This window comes from Abramis brama (genome assembly GCF_963993115.1).
Source record: "Abramis brama genome assembly, chromosome: 18".
Taxonomy (NCBI): domain Eukaryota; kingdom Metazoa; phylum Chordata; class Actinopteri; order Cypriniformes; family Leuciscidae; genus Abramis; species Abramis brama.
This window is the reverse complement of record NC_139980.1, coordinates 16,438,357-16,463,469: the sequence shown is the minus strand read 5'-3', so window position 1 is coordinate 16,463,469 and position 25,113 is coordinate 16,438,357. Positions and strand designations below refer to the sequence as shown.

At 39.3% G+C, this 25,113-nt stretch overlaps 1 protein-coding gene across 4 annotated transcripts in view; it reads right to left on the bottom strand.

Moving 5' to 3' along the window:
* The window catches only part of c20h2orf81 (chromosome 20 C2orf81 homolog), a 34,781-nt gene extending 9,684 nt beyond the window's left edge, over positions 1–25,097 (bottom strand). Inside the window, exons 1-4 of one of the 4 annotated variants that reach the window (XM_084090995.1) lie at positions 25,031–25,095; positions 22,711–22,972; positions 15,175–15,384; positions 4,561–5,404 (exon numbers count right to left, since the gene is read on the bottom strand). In XM_084090995.1, the coding sequence (XP_083947121.1) occupies positions 15,193–15,384; positions 22,711–22,959 (441 nt within the window). In that variant the 5' untranslated portion in view covers positions 22,960–22,972; positions 25,031–25,095 and the 3' untranslated portion in view covers positions 4,561–5,404; positions 15,175–15,192. Of the gene's footprint in view, positions 1–4,560; positions 5,405–13,193; positions 13,289–15,174; positions 15,385–22,710; positions 22,996–25,030 lie in introns of those variants that run through there. The other 3 variants (XM_084090996.1, XM_084090998.1, XM_084090997.1) reach the window with 3 other exon arrangements.
* Between the last annotated feature and the right edge of the window lie 16 nt (positions 25,098–25,113).

Genomic DNA, 25,113 nt, shown 5'->3' with positions numbered 1-25,113 from the left:
TATTTAGATTTCATTTATTTTTATTGCAGTTTTAGTTTGAGTCATTTTAGTACTTCAACTTATTGTATTTCATTTAACATTTATTAAAGTTAACATTAACAATTTTTGTTCAAGTTTTTCAAGTTTAAGTTCTAATATTTTATTTTATTTTATAAATTAAAAAAAGAAAAAGTGATTTTATTGACACGGCGGTTTGGCCCAAGCAATAGACTGAAGTTGGGGGGCTGTTTGTCATGAAAAAAATAAAGTCAGTCGGGGAAATGTTCAGACACACACACACACACACACACACACATCTTTGACAGCATTCACATAAAGGAAATGTTTTGCTGCAGTCTGAGGTGAATGATGAACGAAAACTCTTAACTACAAAGATTGTTCATTGGCATCTTTGGGTCCATGAAGAAACGTAAACATCCATAGAACCTTTCCATTGCACAAAATATTCTTTATAGTGGAAAAATGTTCTTTAGATTATTCAAATATTCTGAAAAAACTGCAGCAGTAACAAAAATAATTGCTATAGTCACTGCACAGACAAGAGCAGATTGTACAAAACAAACAAAAGTTAAGATAAAAGGGGGAAAGCTTCAATAACTCAATAGGTCCACCCCCACCCATCAATGGCACGTAAGCCAGGGGTATTGTATTCATTGTATGAAAACATACGAACGAGATCGTACAAATTCATACGAATTGCCAAGATAACATAAATATGTTCTATGTAGAAACTCCAGCATGCCCCCTGTGTGTGTCCAAGAAAACATCTTGAGCAGCTGCTCCCGGGCCCTGGGCGCCGTTATCACTAGAGACAAGACCAAGTCCTCACGACCATAGCTGAGGCAATCAGCAAGAGGATCAGCGAGAGCAGAAGCGCCAAAACTACAGCCAGAATGATTGCATTTGTCAAGGAGGGAGAGCAGCCCAAGAGGAAAAACAACCCTGTTGGCTTGCTCTACACTGCATGAGACTGGGTGATGACAGTTCACCACAGGCAGCTGAAAATTCCAGACCATGCTTAGACCGGACATCATCCTCGTCTCGGAGTCTACAAAACACCTTAGGAGCTAACTGTGCATTGGAAGAGGCTCAGGAGAGAAAGAGGGAGGAGTATGAGGGACTGCTGGAGGCCTGCCATTGGAATGGGTGGAAAACCAGGTGCACATGCCAGTGGAGGAGGGTTGCCGAAGATTCGCTGGTCATTCCCTCAGCAAGGCTTATGGAATGCTGGGAATAACTGGTGCAAGCCGGAGAAGAGCCATCAGCAACAGCATGGAGGCTGCAGAGCGGGCATCAAGATGGCTATGGTTGAAGGGGGGGGACCACAAAATGCCACTTGGACAAAGGCCGAGGCTTGATCAACCTCGGTCGGGTCGCCTGGAAGAGGGTGTCTGTTGAAAGACACGAAACACCCAATGGCGCCTGGAAACAACACTGATGATGTGTCCAAGTTTGAGCTTCAGAGGCTGTATGAATAACTGAATAAGAACGTTTTGCTAATATTTCTATTAAGTTATGACATTATTTCTGAATGTTCTCTGAACGTTCGAAATGTCCAGTTTTTTATAATGTTTTAAAAAACATTTTTTTTCTTGGTTGTGCGAACGTTAAGGAAACATTTAATTTGATCATTCTTCAGACATTTTGGGAAAGTTACTTTTGAATGTTCTCTGAAACAAGTAGCAAGATTTAAAAATCTAAAAATCCTAACCCTAACCCCCAACAAGACATGAACAATGTATAAATAATGTTGATTCAAAGAACATTAATAAAGATTGCTGAACGAATGTTCTATTAAGGTTACTGGAAGAACGTTTGTTCATAACTTTGAGAGAACCTTGCAAGAGTGTTAGCTAAAGTTCTGAGATTATCCCATGTTAGCCGGGTAGCCACCAATTCACCAAAACATAAAAAAGTAATGAATTGCAATGAGATTATGTTGTTTTCAACCAACAAAGATGACCTATAGTTAGCACGAATTAAAGAGAGCAGCTGAAGTGTAAAGAATTTTTATAAGAAGGCTTATTTGTTTGTGTGTCAAATGCTTTTAACACCTCATAACTTTTCTTGAAAATTTTACTGGAGCAAAGAATATTTTTCTTGTTGGATGTTGGGCTTTCTACAAAGTTACATTAGAGAGAAAGAAGTAATTTTTAAATGGCTCAAAAAAATGTTTGGGCTTTTCATCTGTATATACATATAAATGTTTTTCTACAAAATTGTGAGGGAGTGAATACTAACACAGTGGGTGTCTGTGTCTTTTTGGGAGGCTAATAAAATGGTCAAAAAATGGGCCTACAGTGCTTGTCAGGCGGGAGAAGTGAAGGTCAGGTTGTCTAGGCAGGGTGGTACAGCCGCACATGAATCTCGACAGAGTCAACTATTATTATATACCGATATTTATGGTATCAGTGACAAGACACTATTATAAGCATCGCGTTCGCCTCGTCACGCACTACCAGCAGAACTCTTCGTATCCACCTGCACCTGTTATTCGCCTCGACAAGAGTTGACGGTAATGTTTCGAGCAGAGATGGACCATCACTTGGAAAGCACCTCCCGAAAGTCTCCTCTGTAACATGAATGTGACCCAAAAGCATAGATAAGTGATGAGTAGCCAATATCACAATATCAAATCAAAATGAGATTGTTATCGTTTGGCATTTACACATCCAAAGCTGAGCTGTGATCTAAAAACGTTTTGATGCCCTTTGAAGCTCCCGCTGAGAGACTAAATAATGAAACTGATTAAAAACCGTTAGTAAACTCGGATGTCTGAGAGTGTGATGGGGTAAAACAAGGAAAAGGGTTTTTTATAAAAATTCCCTGCAGTGCCGAAAAAACGTTTCCGACCGATTTCGAAAGCGCAGAAGACTGAGAGATGAAACGAGAGTTGAAACCGGCTAGAAATTAGGTCATGAGAGAGTTTAATGATTGGAACAGTGCAGGTATGTCTGAACACAGACAGGCCTTTAAATAGTCATCAGTATTCCACGCTTGTTCTTTAGACTGTTTGGAACTTCTCTTTTATTGTTCGGGAACAGAATAAAACAGCAGGAGGTCTCATTGACGTCTTTTTGCAAACTCACCGTAATAAGCCCTCTGGGCTCTAATTTTACTCTCACAGGAGCAATAAAGCGTTTTACATTTGTACTTCATTCTTATTTTTGGCAGCCGAAGGGGCAAGGAAGACAGCAGCCCGTGGATCAGAGTCTCAATGCTGAGATCACAGTCTATATCTTTTATGATTTTACCCTGAATTCATAGAGCATTGTATCATCCTTCCCCTTGCAGTGGAACCAGCATCTGTGAGTCTGCGACTCTCACAGATTTTGGTTTATTTATTTTGGATGAAACTTTTCTAGCATTTAATTTTAGGCCTGAGTGATAAAACAGAATCAAGATGAATATTTTTATCATCTGTGTAAGTCTATCAGCAGCATAAAGAGGAGCTTCTAGCAGTGAGGCTATGGTTGTCTTTTCCTACACATCTCTTTATTTAGTTCACATGAATGTCTTTAATCGCTGTAAAGAAAAAGCGGGTTGTTTTCCCAACCCAATGTTTCCATTTCCAAGAACGCTCAGTCCCCACAGGCCTCTACTCGCATGAATATTCATGAGCTTACGGCATACTGATGTGCTTGTTTTGTACAATGTTATAACAAACTGTCTCCATCTTGAACCAGTCAGTCTGTGTCATTCAGTCAGGTATACAATGATCATCCTGCTAATGATCATGAGGTTGTTTTTCACAGCAAAACAAATGTGCAGTTTCCAAGCTGTTCATTTAAAAGTGTATGTCATCGTTTTGCTATGTGTGGACTGTTTATGGTTTTGCAGCGCCATCTTGTGGTTAAAATGAGTAAAAGGTGAGCTTGGTGTGGTTGTAATTTCTTTAAGATCTTGTTACTGCTAATGGGTCCAAAACTAAAAATTATCTTTTATATTATTGTTATAGACATCTTATGGAATAATGAATATATGTGGCAATAATGTTTACACTGAAAAAACATTAATAAAAACATTAATAGCACTGGATTTAATTAAACAAGTCAGAATGTTAAATCCACCCCCATTGCAAGTGAAAAATAATGTGAATACACTACTATAAAAAAAAAGTTTTTTAAAGTATCTTATGTTCACCAAGGCTGCATTCATTTAATTAAAATACAGTAAAATCAGCAATATTGTGAAATATTATTGCAATTTCAAATAACTGTTTTCTATTTTAATAAATTTTAAAATGTAATGTATTCCTGTGATGGTATAAGCTGATTTTCAGCATCATTACTCCAGTCTTCAGTGTCGCATGATCCTTCAGAAATCATTCTATGATGATGATTTGCTGCTCAAGAAACATTTCTTATCATCATCAATGTTGAAAACAGTCGTGCTGCTTCATATTTTTGTGGAAACTGTGATACTTTTTTTCAGGATTCTTTGATGAACAGAAAGTCCAAAACAACAGCATTTATTTGAAACAGGAATGTTTGTAACAATGTAAAAGTATTTACTGTCACTCCTGATCAATTTCATGCATCCAAATTTTGAACAGTGTATGCGTTTTAAAAAAAAAATGTCTAAGTACAACTTTTATGAACATGAGCTGCATGGTTGAATCAAGCTATTCATATATTTGAATGAAATAATGATGATTGCATATTTACCTGAACCAAAACGAATTTGATCAAAATTAAGCAGTTATTCAATATTCATTTTGTAATTGTTTTTGATATTATATCGACCTCACTGGTGTAAACTTTAACTGAGTTTGGGAATTTGGAATAAGATCTGAGGCAAGCTAATCAAGCTTTTGAAACCATTAAACCAATTTTCTTGTCATCTGGTTTTGGAACAGCACTAGGCTCCATCTACGTACACACATTTTGAGTTTACTTCAGACGTGTCAAAACAACTTAAAAATATATATATATATTTTTTCTTATATAACACACATACATTTTACCACACTTCTTAAACAGGGTTTCAGTGTGAGGATGTAATATGATTTTGTTTACTGAAAACTCATCAGTCCCTATTGTCAAGAAACTCAAACAGGAGGAGTGAGGGAGTGAAAGTCTGTATGAAAACACATGAAACCTTATTTTCCTTAAGTTGTAGTGAGGTTCCCAGGACAACTGTTGTTCCTGTCAATTGCATTACTCGTCCACTTTAAAGGGGTCATGAACTCAGAAATCAAATTTTCCTTGAGGTTTTGACATATTAGAGGTCATCATATTATAAGAATATCCTGAAAGTTTCAGAATTGAAAACGTCCTTGTTAGTCAAAAATCAGCTTTTATTGTGACCAGGCCCAGCGAACAACTCATCCTGGAATGTGCCTCTTTATGATGTAATAAGGTAGTGAACGACCGCCTCTGCAGAAAAAGATCATCTTAGCCCACTGGCGTTAGTGGGATGAAGAAGAGAGAAGAGCACAGGGTCACTCACTGGACTAAAATAACATTACCTTCCAAAAAATATATACAGTGCTATGCATAAGTTTAGACACCCATGCTAAATTTGACTAAAAAGAGGAATAAAAAATCATCTTTTGGAAATTGAAATTAATGCCTTAATTAAAAAAAATAGGAAAAATCCAACCTTTAAGGACACCAATTTTCTATGTGAATGAATAATGTATCGTAAATAAATAAATGTTCTTCCTTAAAATACAGGGTGCATAAGTCTGGACACCCCTATGTTAAATTCCCATAGAGGCAGGCAGATTTTTATTTTTAAAGGCCAGTTACTTCATGGATCCAGGATACTATGCATCCTGATAAAGTTCCCTTGGCCTTTGGAATTAAAATAGCCCCACATCATCACATAGCCTTCACCATACCTAGAGATTGGCATGGTTTTATTTCAGTTAGCCTATAGCTGGTTTGATTTGCATTGAGAGATGATCTTATGGAAAGTACTCCATGCCAATCTCTAGGTATGGTGAAGGCTATGTGATGATGTGGGGCTATTTTAATTCCAAAGGCCAAGGGAACTTTATCAGGATGCATAGTATCCTGGATCCATGAAGTAACTGGCCTTTAAAAATAAAAATCTGCCTGCCTCTATGGGAATTTAACATAGGGGTGTCCAGACTTATGCACCCTGTATTTTAAGGAAGAACATTTATTTATTTACGATACATTATTTATTCACAAAGAAAATTGGTGTCCTTAAAGGTTGGATTTTTCCTATTTTTTTTAATTAAGGCATTAAGTTCAATTTCCAAAAAATGATTTTTTTATTCCTATTTTTAGTCAACTTTAGCATGGGTGTCTAAACTTATGCATAGCACTGTATATACACACACACACACACACACTGTGTAAATCATATGATACTATATTCAAGGGATAGTTCACCCCAAAAAATTAATTTTTCACCCACATTCTTCAAAATATCTTATTTTGTGTTCAACAGAACAAAGAAACTCAGGTTTAGTAAATTATGACAGAATTTTCTTTTTTAGGGTGAACTAGCATAGCTTGTGTTAAAACAAGTCACATCACATTGATCCCTGAAATACAACTGCATAAATATGATGAGGCTAATATAGGGGTCACATGGATTACATTTCAATTTCATTGATTCACTGATTTCAATGTAGAAAAAAAAAAAAAAAAAAAATATATATATATATATATATATATATATATATGTATATATATATATGTATGTATATTTTTAAATATTAATAAAAAATGTATTCTGCTATTTTTTGTTTTAATATGTCGCCTTAGTTCATACTGTCTGTTACCACCTGTGGTCCAAGGGCTACAACAGTTTTTGAGTTTTTGGATCTCATGGGGTCCCTGTTTCCTCACCTCAGGGCCAAACTGCGTTCAACGAATCAGTGTTTTGATGCTGAGACCCAAATGAAAATGTTTTTGTTTTTTTTCCTTCTCTCTGGGCCTCGAGTCTTTTCACGTAGTATAACTGTGCAGCGCAACTGTGTTGTACGTCACACGTAGGCTCACTATTGGCCGACACTGGTCATGTGTGTGATGCGTGTGACGTACAACACAGAAGCGCTGCGCAGTTATACTACGTGAAAAAACTCGAGGCCCAGAGAGAAGGAAATGAATAGTGGAATAAAGTCGTTATTTTGGGTTTTTTTGCGCACAAAAAGTATTCTCGTCGCTTTATAAACTTAAGATTGAGCCACTGTAGTCACTTGGACTATATTAACGATGTCTTTAATACATTTTCTGGGCCAGCAAGTTATAATGCCTTAGAAGCCTATGGAGGAGTGATCCAGCTCTCAGATTTAATCAAAAATATCTTAATTTGTGTTCCGAAGATGAACGAAGGTCTTACGGGGTTGGAACAACATGAGGGTGAGTAATTACTGACAGAATTTTCATTTTTGGGTGAACTAACCCTTTAATATAGTCTCGGTCGATGTCGTCATCGGCGCGCACCCACGACGCGAGGCTATAAATAGATGAGCCACAGGTGCATCGTCAGGATCCTTTTTTCTGAAGAGCAGTCCTGTGACATCATCAGCACGGCAAATTAGCGCAGCATCTTGTTCCGCTTTTTCAGGGAACAGGGTTACAGTCAAGTAACCCGAAGCGTTCCCTTTCAAAAGCTACAATCGATGCTGTGCTGCTCAGCGCATTGGGAACGAGAATACCCACGCCGCCGTGCTTGAAGGTGTCTGGACCCCTACGGTTGTGCAGGTGTGCTCACAAGAACGCAAGAAGGCCCTAGACACTAGCTTGTGATGTCGACTCAAGGACATGAGAGCCCAGAGTGGCATGAACATCCAAACTATAAAATCTTATGAATGTGTGCAGAGAGGACCAGCCTGCTGCATCACAAACATTTTGTAAGGGGGCACCCCTTGCCAAAGCAGTAGAGGAGGCAACCCCCCTGGTAGAGTGAGCCCGTAGATCCGTTGGCGGTACTTGACCGCGCGTCATAGGCAAGAGCAATAGCATCCCTGACCCAATGTGACATGGTCTTCTTGGTGGCAGCTGCCCCCCTGTTACTGCCCCCATAACAGACGAATAGTTGCTCTGACTTACGCCACTGGCTAGTGCGGTGGACGTGGGATCTCTCCTGTTCCGGCGTTGTAAAAGGCGGAGAGCAGAAGGCCTCAAGAGTGACCGGATGTACAGTCGAGAAAGAAACCTTTGGCAGGTAGTCAGGATGAGGGTGCAAAATCGCTTTCACCATACCTGGGGCAAAGTCTAAGCAGGATGAAGAGATCGACAAAGCCTGCATATCCCCAATTCTTTTTAAATAAGTTATAGCCATTAGAAAAACCATCTTTAAGGTCAGAAGTTTGTCAGACACTGACTCTAGAGGTTCAAAGGGGGTCTCAACCAGACTCTCTAGGACTATTGATAAGTCCCATGAAGGGATCTTGGTTCTTATAGGTGGCCTCAGTCACCTGGCCCCACGAATGAAGCGAGCAAGCAGAGGATGCCTCCCTAGTGACACCCCGTCCACCAAGGCGTGGCAAGCCGAAAGAGCGGCCACATAAACCCTGAGAGTGGAGGGGCATGTGCCTGTTGACAACTTTTCTTGCAGAAAGTCCAGAACTGATGCAATCTGGCAGTTGACCGGATCTGCATTATGTGCTGTACACCACCTTTCAAAGACACCCCATTTACTGGCATAACTCTTTCTAGTGGAGGAGGCCCTAGCATTCAGAATGGTCTCAATAACATTACGCGAAAGCCCAGTGTCCCTCAGTTGGTACCCATCAGGGGCCAAACATGAAGGTTCCACAGGTCGGGTCTGGGATGGAATATCGTGCCCTGCACCTGAGACCATGGCGAGCCGTTGAGGAGAGACATTATCTCTGAGAACCATACTCTGTTAGGCCAACGCGGCGCAATCAGTAAGAGGCAAGATCCTTGTTGGCGAACTCTGGCTAGAACTCCCGGGAGCAGAGAGACTGGAGGAAACGCATACAGGCGCATTTTGGGCCATGTATGCGCCATCGCATCCAGACCCAGGGGGGCTGGGTGACTCAGAGAGAAGTAGAGGGGACATTGCGCTGTCTGATGGGAGGCGAAGAGGTCCACCTCCGCTTTGTAAAATCTGGTCCAAACCTGTTTCACTACTTCCGGTTGGAGTTTCCATTCCCCCATCGGTACTTTCTGTCTGGACAGTAAATCCGCTCCCACATTCAGATGCCCTGGAATGTGCACTGCCCTGAGTGACAGGAACTTGTCCTGGGCCCAGAGAAAAATCTGCCTCGCTATTCTGTTCAGATTGCATGAGCGCAGACCTCCCTGGTGATTTATATAAGAGACTGCCGCTGTGTTGTCCACCCGCATTAGGACATGACAACCTCTCAACTGAAGAAGAAAATATTTCAGGGCCAGAAATACGCCCATCAGCTCAAGGCAGCTGATGTGCCAATCGAGCTGATGACCCTCCCATTCCCCTTGAGCTGGACGACCACTTAAGACCGCTCCCCAGCTCATCAGGGAGGCGTCTGTCGTTAACAGTCTGCGACGACAAGGCGCCCCTAGAGTGGGACCCAAGGCGAGGAACTGGGGTCTGAGCCACAGAGATAGTGTACGGAGCCTGCAACGCGTCACTTTTATTTGCCTTTGAGGATTGGCCCTTGGATGAAATCCCCTAGCTTTTAGCCACAACTGAAACGGTCTCATGTGCAACAGCCCCAGAGGAATCACCGTGGATGATTGTGACAAACCGATCGTGATGTTGAATTTGCGACACGACCGTCTTGGCGGTTAACATCTTGAACTTGAGCGCTTTGACTGTACGCTTTAAGCCTCGAAGATCTAAGATTGAACGCAACCCCCCATCCTTCTTGGGAACCAGGAAGTATCTGCTGTAATAGCCCGACTCTCTCTCTGGAAGAGGAACATGTTCTATGGCCTCTTTACTCAGAAGAGTTTGTAGCTCTTGTGACAGTACATGCATCAGCTCACCACGCTGTTGAAACGCGGAGAACCACAAATAAATTGGATTCTGTATCCTATCTGTACTGTGCTTAAAGCTGCCGTCGGCAACTTTTTTTTTATCATATTCAGTGAAATCGACACTATAATCCGACAGAACAACATAAATAAATTGGTTTTAGAAAAAAACCCGAGCTTCTAACTCCACCTGGAGCGTGTTATTTGTTTTGCAAAAATCCACCGCTCCCATCTCATCGGGTCCAATCAGCGCAGGGGGGTGTGAGATCTGACTGTCAATCACAGTTCGTGCACACGCCACAGATCCCCTCTCCCTCACGCAGACGCGTACATTACAATATCACATGCACACGACACGCCTGAAGTTCGCCTGAAGATTGTAGGAAGCGTGATGGCGGAGAGAAAATCTACTAACAAGCTTCCAATTCCTCTGTTATTGCTATCTATGGATAGATTAGCCAGGGCAGCCTACCTCCGAGTCCATGGTGTTGATCGATGCTGAAGAGACGCGCGCGTTCACAGAAAATCAGGTACACATGCACTGACGATGGGCGGGTGCTCGTTGGTAGTGGGGGAGGGGCATGAGAGTTGTAAACATTCAAAATTTTGGCTAAGTCCACTCAATCTGCCAGACTTGCCGACTGCAGCTTTAATACCCACGCAGAAATGCCTGGCAGAAGTTTCCACACTGCCAGACTCTCTGAGAGTGGTGTCAATTTTAACACTTCCTTTTGAGGGGGTGTTAGATGTTCCGTGTCCTGGATGACAGCAGGAGGCAACGGAACATCTAACATTTCGCTGGAAACTGCTGCCCCCCAAAGCACCAGAGGCGGCGGAGGTGGAGAGGTTTTGTGGGGGTAACGAGGAGGGGTGGTCAGATGTTGTACGCGCCCCGTCCCACGGGGGGCTACCCCCAGCAGACTGGGCGCCAGACCATCAGGACATCCTCTTTTTATTGATGATAATCCTGAGGTCTGGCCTGGGAGGTTGCTGAGTGCGACGAGCCTGTCCCCAATCTTTCTGAGGGGGAGCGCGACTCGCCACGCTCTGCTTCTTCACCTCCTGGGTTTTTGAAGGACCACAGGTGCCTCTGCGTGCTGACCAAAGCAGACATCGAACGGCCGATGGCACGGGCCATTTGCTTGGTCGCACGGAGAGACAGATCTGTGGCTCTCCGCATCTCCGAGAAAGACTCCTCGTCCTTCAGTATGTCAGCCTGGTACGCCTGTAACACTGCCATAGTGTGCAGCGCAGCACCAGCCTGATCTGCAGCTTGATAAGCTTTTCCCACAAGCGCTGATGTTATTTTACATGGCTTCGTGGGGAGGGTAGGTCTATTGATGGAAGATGCTGTAGTAGGCGAGAGATAGCTCGCGAGCGTCTCTTCTACCTGCGGCATCTCCGCATACCCCCGTGACTTCGCACCCACGATAGTCGAAAAAGTCGACATCGAGGGCAAAAAGACACAGGAAGTATACGGTTTACTCCATGATTTAGACAGCTTGTCATGGAGGTCCTCGAAGAAGGGGAGAGACTGATGTTGTGGTCCCTCCCCCCTGCCACCGGACAGAAACCTATCCCCTAGCTTAGATTGTTTGGGGATCTCTTGATCACGTGGCCAGTCAAGCTGCAACCTGGCCACCGCGCGAGTGACCACCTCGAGCAATTCCTCAACAGATTTATTTTGATGAGAGGAATGCTCAGAGGCAGGCCGCTCAAAGTCCACAGACCCAAGAGACAAATCATCGTCCTCCACGTGAGCCGAAGAAGCACCGGAGTGCGCTTCGGGATCACACGAAGAAACGTGTGGATCCGGTGATACAGCAAGCGAAAGGGACGGACCCGTCTCTTGCTCATCACACAGATCCATGCGGGAGCCCCACGATGGTAATGTGGGTGCGGTCTGGAAATAGTTCAGATGAGAATGCAGAATTTTCACTGTGAACAGTTCACAATGCTCGCACTCGCCTTTCTCTAATGCCAGAACCGCGTGCTCCTCCCCCAAACAAACAAAGCAGTAATCGTGTGTGTCCAGCTCAGACATAGGACGGGAGCATGGAGGAACACAACGCTTACTCTGCTGTTGACTCATTTCCTTTCTTTTTTGACTTTTTAAACTCTTTTAACAGATTTTCAGAGAAAAAGATTGAGAAATGAGAATTTTCTGTACACTGTCAATAGTAATAAACTAACTCCTAACAAAGATCTGTAGTCAGATAAGAGTGAGAGAGAGAGAGTTTTTTATGCACACATGCACAGAGTGATCTGAAGAAAAAAGACCTGACGATGCACCTGTGGCTCATCTATTTATAGCCTCGCGTCGCGGGTGTGCGCCGATGACGTCATCGACCATCGCTATATTACCTCCGGGTCAATTCTATTGACATGTTTGCACACTATATTCACAGCTGGTCACGTTTAAAGACGTTCCCAATGCGCTGAGCAGCGCAGCATCGATTGTAGCTTTTGAAAGGGAACTAAAATACGTCATATGCTCTCATTGACAAATGCGGAACAATTAGTTCATGCGTTCATGACATCAAGGCTAGATTATTGTATACCTATGGTACGGTCTAAATCCTGACTGGAAATCCTCGCAGATATCATTTCTTTCTAAAAAGGAACATAGTTGTGAGGATACTGCCTTTTCTAGTATCTTTGACAGAAAAGGTAGATTCGAGATCGGCCTGTAATTGACTAATTCTGTACGATCAAATTGCGTTTTTTTAACAAGCGGTTTAATCATAGCAAGCTTAAAAGTTTTTGGTACATATCCTAATGACAAAGATGAATTAATGATATTAAGAAGAGGATCTATGACCTCTGGAAGCATCTCTTTCAGTAGCTTAGTCGGTATAGGGTCTAACATACATGTTGTCAATTTAGATGATTTAACGAGTTTAACGAATTCTTCCTCTTCTATAGCAATAAATTAATCGAATTTTTCCTTAGGGAGACTACAATGCACTGCCTGATGCAATACTGTAGTAGACGGTTGCATGGTTATAATTTTCTCCCTGATATTATCAATCTTATAAGTGAAGAAGTTCATAAAGTCATTACTGCTGTGCTGCTTGGAAACTTCTGGGCTTGAAGCTTTATTTTTCGTTAGTTTAGCCACTGTTTCAAATAAATATCTAGGATTTTGTTTATTTTCTTCTAGTAGGGTTGAAAAATAAGCAGATCTAGCAGCTTTTAAGGCCTCTCTGTAAGCAATCGAGCTCTCTTTCCATGAAATGCGAAATACCTCTAGTTTTGTTTTATTCCGTTCCATTTTTCTGGCTGCTCTCTTAAGGGCCCGAGTGTGCTTGTTGTACCACGGCGTTGGACTATTTTCTTTAATCTTCTTTAAGCACATCGGAGCAACTGTGTCTAAAGTGCTGGAAAAGAGAGAGTTAAAAGTTTCTGTCGCAATATCGAGTTGGGATGCTGAGATGATGAAACTGATCAGGAAGTTTATTAATAAAGCAATCTTTAGTGGCAGAAGTGATAACATATTCTAACATATAACACGGAGTCAGCTTTGCAGCCTTGGCTGGATGAAGCTTACACGAGACTAGATAATGATCTGAGATGTCTTCGCTCTGCTGCAGAATTTCAACAGCATCAACACTGATTCCGTGTGATAATATTAGATCTAGAGTATGATTACGATAATGAGTAGGTCCTGACACGTATTGTCTAACTCCAATAGATTTAAGAATGTCTTTAAATGCCAATCCCAATGCATCTTTTTCGTTATCCACATGTATATTAAAATCACCAACAATTAGGACTTTATCTGCAGCCAATACTAACTCTGATAGAAAGTCAGCAAATTCTTTGATAAAGTCTGTATGGTGCCCTGGTGGCCTGTATACAGTAGTCAGCACAAATCTCAAAGGTGATTTATCATTTACATTATATATTGCTATATTAAGCACCAACACTTCAAAAGAATTATATCTGAAACTAGACTTCTTAGTAATTCTGAAAATATTACTATAAATTACATCAACCTCCCCCTTTGCCTTTCAAACGAGGTTCATGTTTATAACAGTAATCTTGTGAGGTGGACTCATTTAAAGTAATGTAATCGTTTGGTTTTAGCCAGGTTTCTGTCAAACAAAACACATCTAGATTATAGTCTGTAATCATATCATTAACAATAAGTGCTTTTGAAGTAAGGGATCTAATATTCAGCAGCCCAAACTTTATCATTTGCTCATTTGTATTATATCTGTTTTTTATTTGTTGAACATCAATTAAATTTTTACCCTTAGATGGGTTTGTAAGTTTTTTGTATGTCCTAATTCGGGGAACAGACACAGTCTCTATATGATGATATCTAGGTAAAAGAGGCTCTGTGTGATGGGATTTATCTGACCTTAGTGACGTGAGACAGCTGGCAGACTGTCGGTTATAGCCAGTCTCCTTCCTGACCTGAACCCCAAGTCATGTTTGAGCTCTAAGACTATGTGCCATATTACTAGAGAGAAGAGCAGCACCATCCCAGGAGGGATGAATACCATCTCTTTTCAACAGGTCATGTCTGCCCCAAAAACTTTTCCAATTGTCTATGAATTCTATATTATTTTGCGGACACCACTTAGACAGCCAGCCATTGAGTGAGGACAATCTACTAAGTATCTCATCACTCCTGCGAAAAGGAAGGGGGCCAGAGCAAATTACAGTGCCTGACATCATACTTGCGAGTTCACACACCTCTTTAACATTAATTTTAGTGATCTCCGACTGGCGGAGTCGAACATCATTACTGCCATCTTGAGCCATAGCAGGTTGAAGGTGGCGTAGTTCTGTTAAGACATAATGTACAGTCAGTATCTAATACTAGAACCTTTTTAAGTTTGTTCTTTTAATTACGCTCTCACTCCCATACAGTCAAAAGTTTGGAATCATGAAGATTTTGTTTTTATGTATGGTCACAAAGGCTGGATTCATTTGATCAAAAATACAGTAAAAGAAATGTCAGCATCATTACTTCAGTCTTCAATGTCACATGAACATATTAAAATATAAAGAATATTTCACAATATTACTGTTTTTACTGTATTTTAGATCAAATAGAAAGAGCACAAGAGACATTAAAAATTATTAATTATTGCATATTATTATACATATAAATATTTTATGTCTAGGTTTACAAAGGACAATTTGTGAGTAGGATTTTGAGTAAGATGTCCACCAGTGTTTTCAATTCAGGCTGTTTTAAATGGCAATTTTCACTGCCCCAACCCCGAAAAGCCCACACCCCACCTTTTCTTACGTGCAGTAAAGCAGTGTGCTATTGCTGAGCAGAATGAAACACAGGCACACATCCCTCAGCCCAAGCATCAATAGCACAAGGCTGAGGTTCTGGGTCCTCTTGCCAAAAGGGTTCATGTTCTGGATCATCCCCCTCATCTCTCATCAGGAGAAGACATTCTATCGTCTCAATCAGGTTATTTCGTGCCCACCAAACCGAGAAGGGTATCATCTGGAGGGTAGGAAGTATGTGTATAAGATGAATGCATCACAAAACTTTTTCATTGCAAGTAAGCTATTCAAATACAGTAAGCATACAGACTTTAATCAGGGTAGGTGACATATTGAACTTCACGCAGATGAAAACGAGGATGTGAGGGACAGACTTTCTTTAAAATGGCATGCACTGTATAAAGGTCCTAGATCACATGTAAGTTTCAAAACTCACAGCTTTCAAAGCTGTTTTATGGAATTATGTTTATTGAAAGAAATATGTTTTTCGCCAGCTGAACGATTAGTAGGTTGTTAACACCATTGAACACACTCCTCATAGCGTCGTTTTCACTCCTTTTTTTAATAAAACATTTTTTAAACAGTAACGGTTTTTGTAACACATGTCAGTTTTTGTAACACAAGGCAAATGCAAAACAAAATCCAAATGCAGTAAATAAAAGTATAGAGTAGGAATATATAAGACAAAGCTCTTACAACAGTTCCTTGATTTAGCCTTGTTTTCATTCCTGGGAAAAAAAATTAAATATGGTGCTTCCCTGGTCTATTGCAGGGTTGTTATAGTTAAAAAAGAAGAAAAAAAGAAAAGAAAAAAAAAAACTAAATTTAAAAAATAATAATATCATTTTAAAAAACTAGCTTGCCAAGACAAAATTTGTCTTTTATTTGGTTTAACTTGATGTACTAAAAATAAATGAAAACAAGCCTATAGATATTTAAAATAATAATAATAAAATGATAAAAACATGCAATTAAAAATATATATATAAACCAATTTAAAATATTAATAAAAACTGTAATAGTATCTCATTGATACTAAAACAGAAATACTTGACTGAATGATCACATATTGTACACTCTATAACTTATGTTTAACATGGCATAACCTATCCCTAAACTATAGCATACAATGAATGAAATGAATGTTTGCAAAGCAACTCCTATAGACATATCTATCTATAAATTACAGAAACGTCTGTCTGTCTGTGTGTCTGTCTGTCTGTGTGTGTGTGTGTCTGTTAACCGCATATCTCTCAAACCGTTAGTCCGATGGATTTCAAATTCGACAGGTGTCTTGCCACGGTCACAAGTAAGTGCAGTGCCAAATTTGACGTTGTTTGGATGAGAAATGCAAAAGATATTTCAAATTCGACAGGTGTCTTGCCACGGGCACGAGTAAGTGCAGTGCCAAGTTTGACATTGTTTGGATGAGAAATGCAAAAGATATCGTTAAATATATCATTTTTAGAAGGTTGTGGTTTAAAAATAAACATTCTGACATTAGAGGGTTGTATCGGTCAAAGAAGCCCTAAGAAGGTTGTGGTTTAAAAATAAACATTCTGACATAAATACTCAGTCAGCTACACTGTTTACTTCTGAATATTATAGTTTGGTTCCAAAACGTGATAAATCCATGATAAATCCATTTTGATTAATTTGAGTAAAAATGTGTGTTTTCTTTACCAAGAGAGTGGCAAGATGAAAACCACTATTTTCTGTTTCAAACTTTCACATAGCATCTTTAGGTTATAATAACATAAAAAATTAAAATCCAGATTTTGATTTTCAAAGATTTATTATAAAAACGGATTATTTTCCCCCAAAAATGCAATAAATTCATGACACTTTTTTTTCCAAAATGCAATTAATCCATTGAATCAATATAAAAGTTATTTTTTATCATATTGAAACTGTTGAAATCAGCCATCGCTAAGAAATATCTCCTGAACTTTTTTGTTCAGCGATCAGCTCACAAAAACTGATTTTGCACGGGCACTTTGCACTGCTCCCTGAATCGACGCGCTTATTCATTTGTGGATGTAAACTGAATCTATAAGTCAGCTATACTGTTTACTTCTGAATATTATATTTCATTCTGGTGCGCTTAACGTTATCGCTACTGTGTAAATGCTATTCACCAACTAAACATATCCTTTTCAGTGCGATCACAGTCTCTTTCGCGGGCATCATTTGTAGTTGCCTATTCACAAAATGTTTCCTCAAGCATAGCATTTTCTCGGAGTTCACGTTGTGCTTTCTACCATGCACAAATAAAAATGTCACTGAACTTTTGCTGTGTAATTGTAACAATGTGCACTCAAACACACCAAACCAACAATTACTAAAAACACACTGATTTTGACAGGTGTCTCGCTACGGGCACGAGTAAGTGCAGTGCCAAGTTTGACGTTGTTTGGATGAGAAATGCTAAAGATATCGTTAAATATATCATTTTTAAAAGGTTGTGGTTTAAAAATAAACATTCTGACATTAGAGGGTTGTATCGGTCAAAGAAGCCCCAAGAAGGTTGTGGTTTAAAAATAAACATTCTGACATAAACACTCTGTCAGCTACACTGTTTACTTCTGAATATTATAGTTTGGTTCCTTCTGAATATTATAGTTTTCTTTACCAAGAAACCAACAATTACTAAAAACACACAAAAACTGATTTTGCACGGCCACTTTGCACTGCTTCCTGAATCGACGGATGTGGATGTAATTCATTGTTGATGTAATTCATATTCATTTGTGGATGTAAACTGAATCTATAAGTCAGCTATGCTGTTTACTTCTGAATATTATATTTAATTCTGGTGCGCTTAACGTTATCGCTACTGTGTAATAGTAGCCTATGCTATTCACCAACTAAACATATCCTATTCAATGCGATCACAGTCTCTTTCACGGGCATCATTTGTAGTTGCCTATTCACAAGCTGTTTGCTCAAACATAGCGTTTTCTTAAATATATCGGTAAAAGAAGCACTTAGAAGGTTGTGGTTTACAAATAAACATTCTGACATAAACACTCTGTCAGCTATACTGTTTACTTCTGAATATTATATTTTATTCATGGCCATCATTTGTAGTAGCCTGCTCCCTGAATTCAATGCGTTCACAGTCTCTTTCACGGGCACCAAACCAACAATTACTAAAAACACACACAAAAACTGAATTTGCATGGGCATTTTGCACTAGTCTATCTATAAATTACAGAAACGTCTGTCTGTCTGTGTGTGTGTGTGTCTGTTAACCGCATATCTCTCGAACCGTTAGTCCGATGGATTTCAAATTCGACAGGTGTCTTGCCACGGTCACGAGTAAGTGCAGTGCCAAGTTTGACGTTGTTTGGATGAGAAATGCAAAATATATTGTTAAATATATAATTTTTAGAAGGTTGTGGTTTAAAAATAAACATTCTGACATTAGAGGGTTGTATCGGTCAAAGAAGCCCCAAGAAGGTTGTGGTTTAAAAATAAACACTCTGTCAGCTACACTGTTTACTTCTGAATATTATAGTTTGGTTCCAGAACGTGATAAATCCATTTTGATTAATTTGAGTAAAAATGTGTTTTCTTTACCAAGAAAGTGGCAAGATGAAAAACACTATTTTCTGTTTCAAACTTTCACATAGCATCTTAAGGTTATAATATCATAAATTCAAATCCAGATTTGGATTTTCAAAGATCTATTATAAAACGGATTATTTTTCCCAAAAAATTGCAATAAATTCATGACACTTTTTTTTCCAAAATGCTATCATATTGAAACTGTTGAAATCAGCCGTCACTAAGAAATATCTTAGCTCACAAAAAATGATTTTGCACGGGCACTTTGCACTGCTCCCTGAATCGACGCGCTTATTCATTTGTGGATGTTAACTGAATCTGTAAGTCAGCTATGCTGTTTACTTCTGAATATTAGATTTCATTCTGGTGCGCTTAAAGTTATCGCTACTGTGTAATAGTAGCCTATGCTATTCACCAACTAAACATATCCTATTAAAGGTGCCTTATGTAAAAATTGAGGTAAAAATATCCAAAAAATGAGCTACATGCATCAAAAGAATGAGAAGAAATAAGGGCGATGATGTCATTAAAAAAATGTCAAGTTATAGTGCTGCAGAGATATCAACCTGAATTAGCATTAGCATTAATAGCCACGGCCCGACAGGTGTCGTAATACCAGTTTCGGCCATGGGAGGCGGTATGCCGGCAACATAACCACCAGCCAAACATGCAATACACGAATAACTCGCACGGCTTGTGGGCGTACTTGAACCTGATGTCAATCGTGTGGAAAGTAGCCTACAGCCCACTACTACATTCAAATAAAATATGATAAAAAAGGAACAGAACCAGAGTAAACATTGGCACTGCTTTCCATCGCTGGAGACAACTAATGGACATGAAAAAAATGAGGTTTGACTTCGAACTTGCAACATTTCTTTTGGATTGGTAAGTAAGATGCTGTTAGTATTTCGTTAGAAGTTTGTTTTATATGTTTGTGTAGATTTTCGGGAAGTTATAACATAGAAATGTATCGAAGGCTGTTCGATAAACGTATATAACGTTCATAAATACAGTATTGTAATATAGTACACACATAGCACAATCTCTATTGCTCTTTTTTTCTTGCCAACTACGTGACCTATATTATGTATATTAAATGGCTTTCCTGAGGTAAATCTGACATAATTGTTCTCCAGCTGTGTTATTGACCTCTTCACGATGATAAAAAACACTGATTGGTCGATATTATGTATGAGGAATACATTTTGGTAAGTTGTAGCCTAACGTTACTGTATCTTTCAGTGTTCGTGATTTTTTTTACTATTAGCTAGTAGAGATGATCGGTTCACATGCGCTAGGGATCTGTCGTGTAACATTTACAAGCGCCAAAACGGTATTTAATTGACAGAATCTGAGAGCTGAGATTTTTTTATATCATAACTAACCTGCTCTGTCTAGTCTGTCGGTCTCCGTGTCCTCTTTGCTTCGCGATTTTTCTGTGCGTGAGAAAATTGATGTGTGGGGTGAGAGCGTGTGAAAAGTGTTTGCGTGTGTCTCACGGTTAATGCGTGAGAGTTGGAAGCTCTGGTTACGTTGGCGCTAGCTTGGTCAACATCAGCGAATGCTGTCTGTCAAATTAATGTAATTCAAACTAACAATAAAAATGTAATATGAACAAAACGAATATGAACATATTCACTGGTAAAGGTGAAGGGGAGTAGCTTGAAGATATTCATACTCTAGAGTAGACCAACTCACTTTCTGGAGGTATACTGCCCCCATCTGGTATGGAATGTGGAGTATGAATTTATTTATTTTTACACAAGGCACCTTTAAATGCGATCACAGTCTCTTTCACGGGCATCATTTGTAGTAGCCTATTCACAAACTGTTTGCTCAAGCGTAGCGTTTTCTCGGAGTTCACTGTGTGCTTTCTACCATGCACAAATAAAAATGTCACTGAACTTTTGCTGTGTAATTGTAACAATAGCCGCTTTCCGACCAAGTAGTTCTAGGAACTTAGTTCTAGGAACTGTCCACTTCTAAACAGTTCTAAGAACTACTCTCCCCCAAACTCGGTTTTGCTGTTTGCGTTCGCACTGGCCAAGTGGCCATAGGAACTGGTAGGAGGGGTAAGGGAGTGACGCAAGCACGGTGACTTTTATTTTGAAGGCGCGACGGACCTTTATTTTGGCGGCGCTGAAAATGCCAGAGCAAACAATGCTCGCATTCTCTGTGTTTATTAGTTAGCGATCTGTCTAACAGTACTGTTTAATATCATATTAGATAGAACTGTTATAGAAAGTAGACAGTATATGAAAAAAGGTTATTAGCCTACATAATCATGTTTGGATTGGTCCCCTCAAAGTTGCGTTGGATTTTCTCTTCAGCATAAAGGTTTAGAGACCCATCTATCACTGTTTTCCATCTTGTATAGTTAGTTTATGGAGTAAATATATAGGCTACAATGTGTTTACATTCTAGCTGTTTTAAAAATGGCGGGTGCTGGTGTTCCGCGAGCGTTCGGTCAATCAGCGTACACTAACGTCACGGATAGTTCCTATAGCGCTGGTTTAGACCCTACTCTGAAGTAGGACTTAAATTAGTTCCTACAAATGGAGTTCCTAGAACTAAAATCGTTCCTAGTTCCTGCGGTGCGAACACGCCGACATCCGGGTACTTTAGCCAATAGTTCTAGGAACTGTGAAAAGGTTCCTCCGGTCGGAAAGCGGCTAATGAGCACTCAAACACACCAAACCAACAATTACTAAAAACACACTCAAAAGCTGATTTTGCACGGGCATTTTGCACTAGCACTTAGAAGGTTGTGGTATACATAAATACTCAGTCAGCTACACTGTTTACTTCTGAATATTATAGTTTATTCACAGCCATCATTTGTAGTAACCTAGCCTGCTCCCTGTATTCAATGCGTTCACAGTCTCTTTCACGGGCACCAAACCAACAATTACTAAAAACACACACAAAAACTGATTTTGCACGGGCATTTTGCACTAGTCTATCTATAAATTACAGAAACGTCTGTCTGTCTGTGTGTCTGTGTGTGTGTGTATGTCTGTTAACCACTTATCTCTCGAACCGTTAGTCCGATGGATTTCAAACTCGACAGGTGTCTCGCTACGGGCACGAGTAAGTGCAGTGCCAAGTTTGACGTTGTTTGCATGAGAAATGCTAAAGATATTGTTAAATATATCATTTTTAAAAGGTTGTGGTTTAAAAATAAACATTCTGACATTAGAGGGTTGTATCGGTCAAAGAAGCCCCAAGAAGGTTGTGGTTTAAAAATAAACATTCTGACATAAACACTCTGTCAGCTACACTGTTTACTTCTGAATATTATAGTTTTCTTTACCAAGAAACCAACAATTACTAAAAACACACACAAAAACTGATTTTGTTTCTTTACCAAGAAACCAACAATTACTAAAAACACACACAAAAACTGATTTTGCACGGCCACTTTGCACTGCTCCCTGAATCGACGGATGTGCATGTAATTCATTGAGGATGTAATTCATATTCATTTGTGGATGTAAACTGAATCTACAAGTCAGCTATGCTGTTTACTTCTGTAATTTATAGATAGATTCTGGTGCGCTTAACGCTATCGCTACTGTGTAATAGTAGCCTATGCTATTCACCAACTAAACATATCCTATTCAATGCGATCACAGTCTCTTTCACGGGCATCATTTGTAGTTGCCTATTCACAAGCTGTTTGCTCAAACATAGCGTTTTCTTAAATATATCGGTAAAAGAAGCACTTAGAAGGTTGTGGTTTAAAAATAAACATTCTGACATAAACACTCTGTCAGCTATACTGTTTACTTCTGAATATTATATTTTATTCACGGCCATCATTTGTAGTAACGTAGCCTGCTCCCTGAATTCAATGCGTTCACAGTCTCTTTCACGGGCACCAAACCAACAATTACTAAAAACACACACAAAAACTGATTTTGCACGGGCATTTTGCACTAGTTAACAATAATTCCATGAAGTTTCAGCTCACCTGTCTTTTTAAATACACCTGACAACATCGGTCCATCAGTCTGTCCATTAGTTCCGCTATGATGTCCACCACCACCTCCTCCCCCTCCTCCTTGGTGAGCATGCTGGTCCAGGTGGACTCGGTTAGGAGGCCCGGCACAATGTCCACGGTCTCGACGGGCTGGACCAAGTGTGGTGGAGGAGCAGCATTAACTGAGCCAGAATCTGTGTGGCTTTTATCGACCCGAGATTTGGCAGCTGAGCGACGCATGGTCTTCACTTCTCTGGTAAAAATAAATTAAAATAACTGGGGGAAAACAACAGGACACCAAAAATGCAGTATTTTGTCACATGGAGTTGTCAAAATGGTTCACGATCACCAGGTGGAGTGCCCTTAAGAGCCACCAGGGGGCTCTCCATCACAGACTATTGTCATTCCCTCACAAACTAACTACATTTCCCAGAACTCACTGCCTGGACTCATGCCTGATTGCTTACTGCTGTTACTCATTACCTTGTTAAGCACAGCCCCAATCCTGTTCACTCAGCCATTCTTTGCAAAGTAATGTATGTGTCTATACTGCATTTCTAAACGCGCCATTGATTATCTGTTCCCTGGTTTTGACCCCTGTGTTCCTGCCCTAGTATATGTTGGGATTGTTTGCCTGTGCCTGTTAGACTTTGATTGTGGATTGCCATTTCAATAAATACTGCATTTAGATCCTCAACCTTAGTGTCTCTGAGCAGTACATGACAATGGGTAAATTTCAGTAAAAATCTTAAAATTAAATTTATTTAAAATAAACAAATAAATAAATAAATTGAAAATATATATTTTTTTATTATTTAAATTCAGAACTGAATACTAGTATACTACTATTACTACTACTATAAATTACATGGGTGAAATAGTATGCTAGTAGTATGCTATCTTACCAACTCCTGGTATGCTGCTTTTACCAACTCTACGTCCAATATTGAATACTTCCCTACTATATAGTATGCAAAAACAGTACGCCAACAGAGTAGTGTGTCCGAATACATAGGCTAGTATTCGAAAAACAGTAGGCGAAAAGTACCTAGATGACTTACTACTTTCTGTAGAGATTCTGAGGTGTGCATTCGATGGACACTTTCCTATCCCATGAGGCCACAATAGGGGATTTGACGGTAAAGCAACACAACTGATGCCGGTAGGTCACGTGACAGTAACAACATGTGCAGATGTAGTAGCCTACATCTGGATTTAATTCATAGTACCCATATTCATATAATGTATGATAAAACATACTTTTTTTTTACAGTCGCAAAGTAAATTCAAAGGTAGTGCCTACTCAGACATGTGATCCCCACCACCATGAAAAAGAATTTAGAATTTTACAATTTAGCTTATTTTTTAAAAAGAGTAGCCTACTTATTACAGAAATAATACTTTTGAAAATATATGTAAGTGAACTAAATTTTATATTTTCAGACACTTCATTGCATGTTATTTAAGTTTGTTAATTAGTAAAATGTTATATTTAATACATTTGTTTAAATTAAATGCAATTAGTTGAACTTGCTTTTTGACTTACGTACATTTCATAATTACTTCTATTGTCTTTGAAATATGGAGTACTGCCGCATGTACTGAAAAAAACATACTTTAATTTATACCATGGTCTGTCTGAATACTTGATTCTAATTGGCTGGAAGGTGTGTGTTAAAACTGCTTTGGGTGGTTCATTGCCTCTATGTCATGAATTAAAAAATGTTAATGCACACACTGATATATATGACTAGATTGATCAGTGAATGCACACCTCCCTTATAATTTCTATTCAAATTTAAATGTCATGTATTTAAATGTGTAATTAGCCTACACATTTGTAATAATGAAGTTGCAATTTAGTACATTTAACATCAAATAAACACACTACAGTTAAAATTAATGCTTAAGTAGCCTATGTTAGTCAACATCAAAATAAGCATGACAAAAGATTATTAAAAACAATGATTTTGCATGTAACGTTAGGCCTGCTTGAATGAAAAACATAGTGCACTTTTTAAAAGTGTATTTAAGATAAGAAACAGTAATGAAAGTGTACTCTCAAGTACACATTTTAACATTATATTATCTGCAAGTACAGTTTTTAAAAATATATATTTTTTTGTATTTATAAGTAACGTTACACTGCAAGTGCACATTCAATACAATTATAAGCACACTTCTTTTTCACAAGGGACACTTCTAAAGTTATACGATTCAATTAATGACGAACATTTTTCAAACATTTTCATCATTAAGCACTCGACACATTAAAGAAGATTATATGTAACATTTAAAACCTTAACTTTACCTGTATAACGTTAGCCTATCTCCGGTTGATTCTGGTTGCCTATCTCTTGTTGATCGTGGTTGCCAAGCAGCCAGGCCAGCGCC